Below are 14,986 nucleotides of genomic sequence, written 5' to 3' on the forward strand. Positions count from 1 at the left end.
TCCAGAATAAACTTGAAAAACAAGTAAATACACTAACTCTCTTGATTAATAAAATATTTCATTCCCTACTCCCGTCCCACTGATACAGCTGCAGAAGTTTGAGTGCCTAAAATCACATAATGATAACTGTCACAAAACAATTTTTAAAAACATATAATAAACATTTACTACGTTACATTTTTATGACTTCCGTGTTCCTCACAACTCATTAATTACCAGCGACGGCCTCTTTTAAGAGTAACCTACTGTTTTTTTAGCCTTGGTAAATAAACTCTTAATTATTTGCGATCTTCATAATCCAATTTGTACACTGTATTTGTGGTCTTGACGTGATCTTCTCATGGTTCTTGAAGATTGGGTGTTTGGCTGCTTGTTAACAATTACAATTAAAATAAGGGATGAAAGGAACTCAAGCTATTTAATGCCCTTTAACCACTCCTGTGAGTAATTTGGAATGCTTTTAAGTGTTGCCCATAACATTTAAGTAGTAATTTTGTATCATTATTCTTGGTATCCCCAGTGACTGTTTGTTCACATGGTCAAAAGAGGCAGCAGGTATAAAATTTAAATCTGCATTCTTCTTTTTTTGTTAATTTTTTAAAAAGTTTACTTTTGAGAGAGAGAGAGAAGAGTGCAAGTGGGAAGGGGCAGAGAGAAAGGGAGACAGAGGATCCAAAGCAGGCTCCGCACTGACATTGGAGAACCCGATTCGGGGCTTGAACTCATGAACCGTGAGATCATAACCTGAGCCCAAGTGAGACACTTAACAGACTGAACCATCCAGGTGCCCTCGTGTTCATTTTAATGTATTGCTTCTTTGTCCTTTTTACCTTTCCTAAAATAATAAAGTGTTTGTGCAGCTCTCAAAGTGTGCACAGTTATGCAAACCCCTCACTCCTTGAGAGCAGGTATGTATGGAACTCTTACGAATGAATTAGAAAAAGGAGAAATGTATATACCCCTAAAGGTAATTATGGAGAAGTGAGCATTGGTGTCTCCATCATGGGGTCTGTAGGATTCAATGTTTCGGTTTTTGTTCTCGAAGCCTTTATTCTCTTTAATGTTTGCACTTTGAAGAGCCATAGCCTTTTCACTTTGTATTCAAGGCTGTGCAAATTGGTGGTGCATTTTGGGGTTTTTTGGGTTATAGCAAAGAACACAAGAAGTTAAGTCTGTCTCAGACTGGTGATGTGTATGCGTATGTAAAAGGCTGCTTGTAAGAGCTGGACAAGCTTTACCCACTGAAAAGAACACTCAGATCACAACCACATGCATTCAGTGGCAAAGGCAATAACATTCAATAAGGACAAGTTAATATTATTTAAGAGGAAAAGAAAAGCACAGGGTGAACAACCATTGCCTTAAGTTAAGGTCAAAGAAGAAATAAACAAGCTTAAGTCTCAGGGAAATGAATTTGGCTGGAGGGGAGGGATTTTCTTTAAAGCTGTCTTAATCTTGGACTGTTCATGACGGAGGAGTCCGCTAAAGGTGTCTTTAAACCTCTGTGAATCAAATTTTTATCTTAACTGAAAGGGTGATTACATTTTATACATCATTCCAACTTTTTATCCCCAGCAATACTAGGTTAACCTTCTAGTTTGAAATTTGTTTTAATGCTAAGTTCAGTGGCGCCTGGGTGGCTCAGTTGTTTAAGTGTCCAGCTTTGGCTCAGGTCATGATCTTGCGGTTCATGGGTTCAAGCCCCGTGTTGGGCTCTGTGCTGACAGCTCAGAGCCTGGAGCCTACTTCCGATTCTGTGTCTCCCTCTCTCTCTGCCCCTCTGCTCACACACTGTCTCCCCCTCCTCTGCTCACACACACTCTCTCTCTCTCTTTCTTTCTCTCAAAAAACCAAAAAACATTAATCCTAAGTTCAAATTACTTCACCTTACAAAGGAGAGGGGGTTGGTAAGGAAGAATAGTTATTTAGCAAGAAGTCATTTTGTTCTTACTGTCACACCGGTGGCATTAGACAAGTCAGAACTTTTGCTTGGAAGAGGAAGGGCTGTGTTCTGCTGGTTTTTCAAAGTTCTTGCAATGCTAGATAAAGTCACAGCGCCCCTTCTGGACTCAGTGCTCCATCCCAGCCGCAAGGCCTGTGCCCTTTTAGGGGAGCCAAGGACACAATGGGGTGCAAGCCGATACCTTCCTCCCCCTTGACTCACTTTGGTGTTCCAGTCACTCTGGCTTCAGGCGGCCCACAGGACTGTCCTCCAGGTCAGATGGTTGGCTTCATTTACAGGTACATCGCCACTTAAAAATAATACTCTGGGGGCCTGGCCAAGAAAACCAAGGGAGAATGGAGTTAGCTGGGGGCATTGAGAAGACAGCATTTCTGTCTATTCAGAAAACTGTTTGACTAGCAAGAGTTTTACTAATTTTTCTTGTAGTCCGTCGAAGAGTAATGATCCTGTTTGCAGTGGTGGCAGTTAATAAAACCCCAAAATACCCTGCCATTTTTCTGTCAGATCTTTGATATTTAAAAAAAAAAAAAATCTGTTTATTTTGAGCCCATGTCCATTTTCCTGATAGCATCAGGGAAAGTTAATCTTTCTTTTCACTTCTAACAGTGAACTGGACTACCATGATGCTGTGAATGTCAATGATCGGTGCCAGAAAATCTGTGACCAGTGGGACAGATTGGGAACGCTTACTCAGAAGAGGAGAGAAGCCTTGGAGGTGAAGCCTGTTGACATGAAATCTTTTCTTAGAAGCTCTTAAGTTCCTGTTTTTGTTTTTCCGTGGCGTGATGTGTGTAAAACACAACAGGTTGTCTCATGAAAGGAGCCACCACAGAGAATATGAAAAATAGGAGAAAGTGGGAAATGTATAGTTGGTGGCTTTTTACTGTATTTATCCGTATAGCAGTGAAGCATGCTTTTTTTTTCCCCCCGGGGAGCCATACTTTCTATTTCCAGTGAAGCATTGGTTGTTTTTGTTTTTTGTTTTTTCAGTGAAGCATACTTTTGAAATAAAAAGAAAAATCCAGGGGTAATAAGATTATGGTATAAACCCATTTTGTATCAGGTAGTGATTATAGTGAATTTACAAAGGGCCTTCTCTAAAGAGTAAATTGAGCTGTGATGGACTCAGGGAATCAGGAAGAACTTCACTTGCAGGTGGGCAAAGGGAAAATGGCAACAAATGTTGGAGGATAAAGGGAAATGAAACAGATCCAGGATGAACTTGGCCTTATTCAAGTAGAAGAGTTGGATAAGCAACAGGAAGTGGCTGGTAGGTGGCTGTGTTGTCTCTCCCCACGGAAGACGCACACGTACGCTGCAAAGGAAGGAAGCAGTGACCAGTTTTCTGAGTCTGATGAAACTTTTATTATTATTATTTTTTAACATTTTTTAGTGTTTAGTTTTGACCGACAGAGCATGAGTGAGGGAGGGGCAGAGAGAGAGGGAGACACAGAACCCAAAGCAGGCTCCAGGCTCTGAGCTGACAGCACAGAGCCCGATGCGGGGCTCGAACCCATGAACTGTGAGATCATGAGCTGAGCCAAAGTCAGACGCTCAACCGACTGAGCCACCCAGGCGCCCCTGATGAAAATTTTATAATATGTGATATCAAGCTTCCTAGATGCCAAATGGCTGTTAGCATATCCACCTAAAGAAAGGAAGGTTGAGGGAAGAAGCACCAGGCAAACAGAGACCCCTCCAAGATTTTAGGGCAGGAGGAAAAAATGAATAACTATGGGACATCTCTAGATAGGGCATGCTTGTTTTCCCTGATTGCCCCCATCATCTCTGTCAGATGAAACAGTTACAGTGTTCTCTCTGGCTCGAAGCCAGGTGCTTCCCCATGCCCAGAAGGGCAAAGAAGATCTCTGTATTAAATCCCGAATGAAGATTTGAGGACATTAAATTGTAGTTCTTCTGTCGTCTTCACTTAGGCAGGTGACTTCTGGGAAAGGCGTGCATCTTCTGTGCACACCGTTGTGTATAAAATGAGGAAGATGCCCTGAATGTTCTGGTTAACATGGTTAGGGAATCAGATCTAACCTTAAAGGTACTGCTTTAGCTGAAAGCAAGTTACTATATCCCCCATGCGGATTCTCAGTTTTCAAAAAAAGTAGCACTTAGCAGAGCATTCTTTCAAAACAAGGCTGCGCTGGCTGTTACTCAATCCTTTTTTGACTCGGAAGGCACTTCAGAGACCTGCAGGGCTCAGTCTCCTCATTGGACGTTGGCTAATCTTTGGGACGCACGAGCTAGTGGTGAGAGCGTGTTGCGATGAACACGATGTCAGAGGAGAGTTTATTGTCCTGGAATGCACGTTTGTGTCTTCGGAGAACAGTTTTTTATCAATCTACGATAACACTCCTATTTCACTGATCTCCAGAGAACTGAGAAATTGCTAGAAACCATCGATCAGCTTCACCTGGAGTTTGCCAAGAGAGCTGCCCCTTTCAACAACTGGATGGAAGGAGCTATGGAGGATCTGCAGGACATGTTTATTGTGCACAGCATCGAGGAGATCCAGGTAACCGAACCCCCCCTCCCCCGAACCCCCGGACTCCTGCTGTACTAGAAATCAACTGCAATTTTTAAAAACTTAGAATTCTTTTTTGTTTCGTTGCTTCTTCTTTCTTCTTTTGTTTTTGTTTTTTGTTGTTTGTTTTTGTTTGTTTTTATTTTTTTCCCCTGAGGAAAATATAACTAGGAAGCCAAAATTACCCCTTGATCTTTAGCTTAAAAATGGGTATACTGCTATTGGCTGCAGCTAAATTCATATCAATCAGACAATGGTGAATATATCTAAAAGGGCCTGTTTTTAAAACATACTGTGGAATCATCGAGCAAAATAGACCTATACGCTCTTGGGAGGTATCCACGGAAAGTTGTGAGTTTATTGGCTGCTGCGTTAAGTACTTTCTTAATTTTTTTTTTTAACATTTATGTATTTTTGAGAGAGAGAGAGAGAGAGAGAGAGAGAGAGCCGGAGAGGGGCAGAGAGAGAGGGAGACACAGAATCCGAAGCAGGTTCCAGGCTCTGAGCTGTCAGCACAGAGCCCGACACAGGGCTCGAACTCACAGACTGCGAGATCATGACCTGAGCTGAAGTCAGACGCTTAACCGACTGAGCCACCCTGTCGCCCCAAGTACTTTGCAAATATATCCACACGACTGTTTATTAAGATCTGTATACTTTTGCTGGGTCATAAAGCAAAAGAAACCATGAAGCAGCACCTCCTGTCTCCCACAGACCAAAATGTTCTGCTTCTGATTTCTTCTGGAACTTCAAAGTTTGTAAATAAGACTTTTCAGGAGTCACGTGAGGGAGGAGAGTTACTCTCAAATAGCCAGGACCCAGTTTGTTGAGAGACCAGTGTACCATGAACTTGATGTACAATGGAATAGAAAGGGAAATACTTTCAAATTCTTCTTTCTGTAAAATAGTCATCAAAAAGAATCCAAATATAAAGAATGCTAAAGGTTGGGATTTGGACCCACCTCTCCCCGCTCAGAGCGTTCTAGAGTGTTCTATTTGCACCTGGGTGGAGGGGGAAAGAAATTACTTTGTTGAACATTGCGTTTTTTTGCATGAGCTCTGAAGCAGAGGTTAGCAACCTGAAATCCTTTATTTTTGGAATAAGTGAGATTTCTAAGTGTCGTGGAACCTCTACCTGATGCATGAAGCAGTTTCTCTGTTTAGTGAAAGGTCACTCTACATTGCAGCGCCTGAAGCGACCGTTAGCGTGGCAGACGGTGCTTTCCATGGCACCTACAGACACCAGAACCAAGGGGCTGAGGTCTTACACCTTAGGGCCAGAGGAGAGGCTTTTTTTTTTTTTCTTTATTTTGAAAGAGAGACAGTGTGAGTGGGAGAGGGGCAGAGAGAGAGAGAGAGAGAGAGAGAGAGAGAGAGAGAATCCCGAGCAGGCTCCACACTGTCAGCGCAGAGCCTGATGCGGGGCTCGAATGCATGAAACTGAGAGATCGTGACCTGAGCTGAAACCAAGAGCTGGGTACTCAACTGGCTGAGCCACCCAGGCATCCCCATGGAGGTTTTTAAAGACGTAGAGGAACAAATTGGTTTTTGCCGCCTTTTCTTTTCGAGAGATGTATTTCCTGGTGGTCTTTAAATAGAAAGACAGCAAATGTTATGTTCTCTTGTTGGACTGCAGAGGTTAGGAAGGGCAGCTAAGTTCTGTTTGTCAGTGGAGGGTAAGACCTAAATAGTAGCTGGGGAAGCGGAAGTGATGGCTCAGCTGGTTAAGCATCCCACTTCAGCTCAGGTCATGATCTCGTGGTTTGTGAGTTCGAGGCCCACTTTGGGCTCTGTGCTGACAGCTCAGAGCCTGGAGCCTGCTTCAGATTCTGTGTCTCCCTTTCTCTCTACCCCTTTCCCACTCATATTCTGTCTGTCTCTCTCTCAAAAATAAATAGAATTCAATAAAATAAAAAATTGTGAACGCAAACATGATTTTTGTTTAAAAAGAAAATGATGGGTTTTTTTTTTTTTTTTGAAGACTTTGGATTACTAGCCATCACTTCATCATCCTGGTGTCTTTTTTCCATTTCTGAGGAACTCCTGTGCACAAAATAGCATCTTTAAAACATCCAGAATTTGTTTCCCCGCAGAGATTCCTGCAATTTAAAAAGGCATTTGCACATGTGCAGAAGGGAACGTTGCAGCCTGTAACATTCGCGCTGTCATAACGTTTTCCCCACTTTTGTCTCCGGGTTAGAGTCTGATCACTGCCCACGAGCAGTTCAAGGCCACGCTGCCCGAGGCGGATGGTGAGCGGCAGTCCATCATGGCCATCCAGAACGAGGTGGAGAAGGTGATCCAGAGCTACAGCATCAGAATCAGTTCCAGCAATCCCTACAGCACTGTGACCGTGGATGAGCTCCGGGCCAAGTGGGACAAGGTGGGTGACTGAGGACCGGCTGTGGGGCAGGGTGGGCACTCCTGAAGCCGAGGCTGAGGGGAGAGGTAAAAACTTGGGTGAACCAGAGTGACTGATTTGCATCACGATTGGGGTTTTCCTTTGCCCCGAATGTCACAGATGTGTTTGAAGGTAAACTGAGGCATAGTAAAAATTTAAGACTTTATCTGAGCCAAAATCGATTCGAATCCTGCAAACATCCCATCTGCCAGCTACAAAGGAGCTCTGGGGAGCTGTATGAAGTGAAAGACTTTTGTGGGCAGAGGGGAGTGGGAACAAGGAAATTATACTAGGCGAAAAAAGCTGGTTGGTTACTGCAAGGTTACTTTCCTTCAGGGGATGGTGGGGGTCTGTCTGCCAGCCAATGACCTAACTAGTGTGGATCAGGTGATTGGCCAGTTTAAGATTCCATTCCTGGGCAACCTGAAACTGTAATTGAGTTCTCCAGTTGGTGACATGGGGCTTAGCCTAAGTAACTCCATTTTGGGCTAGTTGTCTTGTTTCTAGCAGATGAAGTAAGTTAAACTCTTAAATGCCACTCGGCAGTCTTGGGTTTGTAAGGAAAGAAAGAAATGTTCTTCTTTAAGAAAAATCTTACAAAATGTTGGCAAAATCAGTATAGGCCAGGATGCTAATACCATAAGGGAAACCATTTTTAAAACCCCAGCTGGAAATTGGGTGCACTCGAGCTTGCCTACCGTAAGAACTTCATTGAAGAATTTTTAGAATGTAGGGTAGACATTTCCCAAATGTGTGTGAAATTTTAAATGCAGAAAAATTGCTCAGAAAACTAGGGAGGGAAAGTATTCCTGCTAACTTGCAGCCCTTTAGATTTTGGGAAACTGTCCACGGATTTAATTATAGTCCAAATGGGATCATTTGAGCCTTTTTGTCTTACTCTTAAGAAAGATTTATTTCCACGGTTTAAACGATAGCCCAGCTATCTGTGTGTGCCACCATGTGGCCTCCAAGGAATAAGTCCACCTAGTGGATCTGAGGTGGCTTCGTACAGAAACATGCATACGACAATTGTGTAGTTATCAACAGTGCAAAAGAGGAGAAAAACAGGTACGGCAAGGAGAGCGTTTATCTGGGAGACAGGGACTGACTTCAAATTTAGCTGCAGCCTTCTGACAGCCGACATGGAAAGGGAAACATGTTGAGCTAAGTAGTTCCCCTGAAGAGAAGGGAAATCTGTCATTTCTTCAAGTGGGGCAAACATTTCTCCCAGCGCGAAGTTAAAAAGCAAATTGGACACGTGGATTTTTGTGAAAGGGACATTATGAATGGTAACGTCTGTGGGAGCAGTTTTGCAGAAGACCCAAAAAAGACTTCTGAGGTAGCTCCTTTGTGGATTCACAGAGAACTCATGTTATATGAGAATGTCTGTGATTTCTACTGTGATCAAGTCACAGTACTGCTAAATACTACTGTGGATTTGCTGCCCACATTCGTAATCGAAGGAAACACTAACTTTCAATTAGAGATAGTGAAAATAAAGATGTCTGCTTTCCCTCAGTCAAGTTCACAAATCCTCTGCAGGGAGCCCCTGGCTGGAGGAATGTCCGTGTCCCTAATGCAGATGCACCCAGGTTTTCAGCAGGCACTGGGGGGGGGCCATCAGGACTAGACTGAGCTCTCCCTTTGGTTCCTGTAGTGGGGGCCCCCACTCCCCCCACCCTCTCTGTTTCCACCCCTCCGCTCTGGACTGCCAGCACATATCTCGGTCACTCCTGTTGGAAGAAAGCTGGTGTCTTATCCCTGTTGCCCTTGGTCCCTGACAGGTGAAGCAGCTTGTGCCCATCCGGGATCAGTCCCTGCAGGAGGAGCTGGCCCGTCAGCATGCCAATGAGCGTCTGCGTCGCCAGTTTGCTGCACAGGCCAATGCCATCGGGCCGTGGATCCAGAACAAGATGGAGGTAGTGTGGCACCCTTCACAGAGAGCTTTTCCCCAGCCTCAAAATTAGTCCCTGAGTTGACCCAACGATGACACCTCTTCTGCTCCCGGTTGCTCCACTCAGGGCTGGGAGGGCCCTTCCTGTCATGCTGGGCTTTGCTCTTTTGGGCTCCTGAGCTTTTGTGGCCTGTGGACACTGGTGCAGTGTGTGGGGGCACACTAACGGGGACCAGGCTGTTCTTGCTGCCATCCGTTCATTGTGTCATTAAAAAGGATGATGGGGCTCTTTCTCAGTGCTTAGCTTCTATGGGACCTAGATTTTAAACCATCCATCCCTAAGGAGGACATGTGAAGAGTCACAAAGATTGCATTTTCAAGGGCACCTGGGTGGCTCAGTTGGTTAAGTGTCCAACTCTTGGTTCGGACAGATCACGATCACACGGTTTCATGAGTTCGAGCCCTGCCTTGGGAGCCTGCTTGGGATTCTCTCTCACTCCCTCTCTACCTGCCCCTTCCCGACTCATGCTACCTCTGTCTCTCTCAAAATAAATAAACTTAAATTTTTTTTTTTAAAAATAAAGCAGATATTTTGCATTTTCAGAACATTTAAGGAAAAGTGATCTTTGAATGACACTGATTTCTGGGTTCATTTTATCCCTGAGAACAGCCAAGAGACATATATTGCCCTTCTTGTGTTTCTCCCAACCTCCCTATGGTGGTAAATTGTTACCTTCTTTCTTAAAGGGAGAACATATAAAACTGTAAGAAATTCTTTTGACTCTCCAGTGGTCTTACATCTGTCCACAGCTCGTTTCATGAAGAACATCACACCGCCACCTCCAGAACAGGGCAGCGCTGACCCAGGCAGGCTTCCGTCTTTAGTGGAAGGAGGCTGAGAAAACGCTCACCCCTCTTCCTGCTTTGCTCTTTCGGCTCTCGGTTGATTTTTCCCCACCCTGTAGATGAATCATAACCAGAGCTGCTTTCACACTGTGGTCCTGCCCCGTTTCCCACCCCACCTGAGAAAATCCCCTGACTCTGGCTGCAGCTGAATGCCAGCATGGCATCTGCAGCAGCATCAGGAACTGGGACTCCCACACGGTCATCTGTAGAGGCCCACTCACCCGTTTCTTCCCTCCTCTTGCCTCCGTCAGGAGATTGCCCGGAGCTCCATCCAGATCACAGGAGCCCTGGAAGACCAGATGAACCAGCTGAAGCAGTATGAGCACAACATCATCAACTACAAGAACAACATCGACAAGCTAGAGGGAGACCATCAGCTCATCCAGGAGGCCCTGGTCTTTGACAACAAGCACACCAATTACACCATGGAGGTACAGCGGCCACACAGGCGGGGGTTGCTGTGGCTTTTAGTTGTGACCATCTCACCTTCTCTTGGGGTGTTTCCCCCCTACCCACAGTTGTCTGTGTCTGTTCCTGTGAAGTTCTGCACGGTGGAAGTTAGGGATCTTCAGGCCTTCCCCATCACTTTATGTGAAAAAGCTTTGTGAACTAGATCAAGCACTATAAAATTGTTGGTTTCCACGGTCACCACCACCATCACCATCATCATCATCATCATGACAATGAATCCAGTGCACTGCTTTGAAAGCCAAAACAAATGGTTAACATTGCTACCAGTTTGGCTCAATTTCCTGTCCTTGGAGTGAGCAGGTGCAATCCAGGGCCCTTCCTGCTATTTGGTAAATGGAAAGATATTTGTAATGACAAATAGACTCTGTATTGTATGTTTTATTTACGAAGTGCCAGTCACCACCGTTAGAACCCCCACTCTCACTTCTGAGCACTTCCTACTACAGAGTCTTAGGAAGAGTGAAAAATTAGAATGGAATAATGAAAGAGTTTGGTAAGCCCTACTTACCTCCCTTTGAGTCTGCTCTCCGGCTATGAAAATGAGGAGGCAAGATTGATGTGCTGATAAGACCCAGGGCTGATCATTTCCTTTTTGCTTTGGTAGCACATTCGTGTTGGGTGGGAGGTGCTGCTGACGACCATCGCCAGAACCATCAATGAAGTGGAGACCCAGATCCTGACGAGAGACGCGAAAGGCATCACCCAAGAGCAGATGAATGAGTTCAGGGCCTCCTTCAACCACTTTGACAGGGTACGTCTACCTCTCCCTGTAGTTACTCGAAAAAGCAATACTGGGGACATTAAAAAGTGCATTTGAACTAATATTCGTGCTATTAGTTTAAGTGTTAATGCCCAATAGATATTACAGGGAAACCGGATAATTAATGCCAAATGGAAACAGCCACCAAAGATGAAGTGCTAGGCTCTGATGTTGTTCAAGGTGATTCAGAGTCAAGGGTCACATGTGGCTTTATGCAGACCACCTGACGGATGCCTTTGTAGTTGATGGCAAAGCTAGATCTGTTCCAAGCAAAAGTGCATCCTTGATGAGATGTGGTTGTTGGACTTAGATCTTTTCTAAAGACTCAAAGACAACATTCTGAGATACTTTTCCTAAGTAACTACTTAGATAAAGCGCCTAATGAAAACTTAACCTACCATTTTGACACATAAAACTTAATTTGTTTGCTTGTTTTAATTTTTTTTAATTAATAAAACTGACTCGCGACATGTTTTAAGGAAAATGCACCAACAGAATGATGATCATTTGCATGGTACAGGCATATAAATAGTTAAGTGCTGTTTCTAAAATATTACCTGGTATTTTATTTGAATAATAGCGAGTAAAACCAATTATAATTTTTTAAGTTTATCCATTTATTTAGAGAGAGAGAGAAAGTGTGAGTCAGGGAGGAACAGAGAGAAAGAGAGAGAGTGAATGCATGTGGGGACGGGACAGAGAGAGAAGGAGAGAGAAAGGATCCCAAGCAGGCTCTGTGCTGTCAGCATGGACATTGACAGTGGCTGGAATCCACGAACTGTGAGATCATGACTTGAGTGAAAAGTCTGACGCTTAGCTGACTGAGCCACCCAGGCGCCCTTAAAACCAAGTCTTTGTAAGAAAATTCCCAGTTTTCTTATCTTAATGGCTAAAAGAGACTTCTAAGACCACCTTTCATTTGGTAAAAATCCCATAAAAAGGGATATCCCAGTACTCTGAACAGGACTCTGTGTATGCTTTACAGTTTTCAGTAGATGGTTCTTAAAAATGCCTCTGGGCTGTGCACCTGTCAAAGAGTTCAGACTGTAGACCTGTGATCGGGGCCTGAGGCACAATAAAGAGTGAAATACAGAGAGGAGTACAGAAGTTAGCATGTTGTGAGCGCTGCTTTATTGCGTAGGAACATGTTCCACTGCTGACCCGATCCATACATTCAAGTCCATGTCAGGGATCGCTGTCCCCGCACAAACCCAGCCGGGCTCCTTGGAGGACCTCTCTCCCTCACTGGGGCCGCCTCACAGGAACAAGCACATTTATTTGAATCCAAGATAACGAGATTGTCTTTTGCAACTGAAGTCCAAAGGAGGGCAACACAAGATGTGCCAAGTTTTTTTTCTTTTAAGGTTTATTTGTTTTTGAGAGAGAGAGAGAGAGAGAGAGAGAGAGAGCATGAGCAGGGGAGGGGCAGAGAGAGAGAGAGGCTCCAGGCTCTGAGCTGTCAGCACACAGCCCGTCGCGGAGCTGGAACTCCCAAACGGCAAGATCGCGACCCGAGCTGAAGTCGGACACCTAACCGACTGAGCCACACAGGCGCCCCAGGACCTGCCAAGTTCAAAAGTTCGTGTCAATGTTAAGAAGTGTATGTCCTGGGGGGAACGACGTTTGCTTGAACTTAGTGGGGAGAGGTGTCAGGAATGTGGATCCACTTTGCTGCGTCCTCTCATTGAATAGTAAGGGTTAGGAATGGCAGAGGACCCAGCGGATGTGCCCTGAGGGAATTCTTGCTGGGCTTTCAGAGCACAGACGTAACCTGATCGTGGCTGTGTTTCAGAAAAAACGTGCCTGGCTGCAGTGGCTACGATGGACTGGACTGGACGGTAGGGGGCGGGGAGTGGAGGCACAGACCGGAGGCTCTTGGAGAAGGGAGAGGAGAGGAATGGGAGTTCCTGGGTGGGGGCATAGCAGAGGTACAAGTGAGGACAAGAGGGCAGAGCTGAGATTCACTGAGACAGAAATCGGGGAGAACGTAACCACAGGATTGGGGGGCGGAGGAGAGAGAGAGATTACAAATAACATGGATATTCCAAGCCTTGAGGGCATGAGAACAGGAGTGCCGTGCAAGTGGAGTGAGCATTATATGAAGAGGTGCCCTGGCCAGCTGGCAACCCGGTTAGGGCTCAGGGCTGAGCCCTGCAGGGGTCCCCACGTGCTGGTGTTTGTGGCAGCACAGCCTGGAGAGCAGGAAGAGGGAAGGGCCCAGACTGTGGGGAATTAACTGTGTGTGAAGGAGGCAGAGGAACCAGAGAAAGAGAAGTAAGGAAAGTCAGCCTGAAATAAGTGTCAGTGAGGTAGGAAAGCATGTTCCCGGGAGGGCAGGTCAGTGACTGAGCCCCAGGCACAGGCATGAGAACAGACACGTGCAGTTTCCATTCATAGGAAAACAGAACTTGCTATTCGCTTCTGGGACGGGCCATTTCATGGGCAAGTGAAAATGTCAAAAAATAACCTTAAAGGTGTTTTCTTATTTTTAAGTTCATACTGATGCTGAGCCTTAGCTGTCTCCTCAATACTTGCAAGAAAATCTTCAGCACGACACGCACTTCCTATCACACCCAGGGCTTTGTGGGGACACCTGGGTATCTGTAGAGTTGAGGGCACTGTTTGTCCTGACCCGGCCTTTCCTCGGCTGTGACAGCCGTCGTCCCTTTGGGCCTTCTTGCACGCTGCTCTGGGCAGACGCCCACTGCATTTCTGAGCATGGCTGTCTGATGCGTGGGAGGGCCGCTCCATCCTGGCCAACGAGCCGGAGAGTGATTTGGGGGTCGCTGTGCCATTGTGGGAGTCCTAGGAATGCTGGTGTCTTCCGGGAGCTTCACAAAGAGGACCGCCTGGGGCCATGAGAGCGTGATAATTTCTCTGGACCATTAGTGATCTGTCATCAGTAGGTGGCAGTAGTTAGTTCTGACCGGGCCATTCTCTTGGCACTAGGTGGTTTTTTTTCCTGCTGCTTTCTCGCATGTGTAATCTCCTTTAATTTTTGTCTGGTGGTTAGCCCCCTTTCCACTTTTTTCCTTTTTTTTTTTTTTAAGTTTATTTATTTTGAGACAGAGAGAATGAGCGGGGGGGGGGGGGGACAGAGAGAGAGGGGGACAGAGGATCCAAAGCAGGCTGACCAGAGAGAGCCCAACACAGGGCTCGAACTCCCCCAACCGTGAGATCATGACCTGGGCCGAAGTCGGACACTCAGCCAACTGAGCCACCCAGGCATTGCCCTCCTTTTTCCTTCTTAAGAAAGTATTCTGTAACATTCCCGTGTTAGCCCCATCCCCTGTAAATAGAGTGACCTTTACAGTCTCTTCGGCAGGGCTCAACATGGCCCTTCTCTTACTGGATTCTTACTGGATTCTTATTTGATCTGTCCCTAACGTTCAGCTTCTCTGTTCATTTTCTTTGTTGGCAGAGGAAGAATGGCCTGATGGATCATGAAGATTTCCGAGCCTGCTTGATTTCCATGGGTTATGATTTGGTAAGACAGAAGTGAAAATTTTACTAAGATTTGATATTTTATTGACTTTGGACTTCTGGGAGGTGACTCACTTAAATTATGATGGCACACTTGGGATCAGTGCACTTTCATCGTATAGGATATTTTTGAAGGCTTGCCTGCTACTATATAGAAAGAATTTCACAGAGCCAGAATATGTGTGTTTATTCAGGAATTGGTCAGATTTTTATTTTCTAATAAAAGAAGAGAACATGAAGTTTTCTGATGATTTTTTTTTATTCTTTAAAGTTTGTTTTTTTTTTAAGTTTATTTATTTGAGGTGGGGGGGGAGGAGTTGAAGGAGAGTATGAGCAGGGGAGGGGCAGAGAGAGAGGGAGATAGGGAATCCCAAGCAGGCTCCACACTGTCAACACAGAGCCCAGCATGGGGCTGGATCTCATGAACCGTTAGAAGGAGGTGAGATGGAGACCTGAGCTGAAATCAAGAGTCGGATGCTTAACTGACTGAGCCACCCAGGCACCCCTTCTGATGATTTGTTAACAGCCATGTTGAGATGTAATTCATATACTGTACAGTTTATCCTTTATAAAGT

General features: G+C 45.2%; 1 protein-coding gene across 2 annotated transcripts in view; it reads left to right on the plus strand.

The window, feature by feature from the left end:
* ACTN2 (actinin alpha 2) overlaps positions 1 to 14,986 on the plus strand; it is a 72,550-nt gene that overhangs the window by 54,975 nt on the left and 2,589 nt on the right. For both annotated transcript variants that reach the window (XM_058696260.1, XM_058696261.1), the window contains exons 13-19: positions 2,570 to 2,678; positions 4,347 to 4,487; positions 6,697 to 6,879; positions 8,682 to 8,816; positions 9,949 to 10,128; positions 10,773 to 10,919; positions 14,350 to 14,415. In XM_058696260.1, coding sequence (XP_058552243.1) covers positions 2,570 to 2,678; positions 4,347 to 4,487; positions 6,697 to 6,879; positions 8,682 to 8,816; positions 9,949 to 10,128; positions 10,773 to 10,919; positions 14,350 to 14,415 — 961 coding nt within the window. The remainder of the gene's footprint in view (positions 1 to 2,569; positions 2,679 to 4,346; positions 4,488 to 6,696; positions 6,880 to 8,681; positions 8,817 to 9,948; positions 10,129 to 10,772; positions 10,920 to 14,349; positions 14,416 to 14,986) is intronic.

The sequence above is a fragment of the Neofelis nebulosa genome, chromosome 13, assembly GCF_028018385.1.
Source record: "Neofelis nebulosa isolate mNeoNeb1 chromosome 13, mNeoNeb1.pri, whole genome shotgun sequence".
In the NCBI taxonomy this organism is placed as follows: domain Eukaryota; kingdom Metazoa; phylum Chordata; class Mammalia; order Carnivora; family Felidae; genus Neofelis; species Neofelis nebulosa.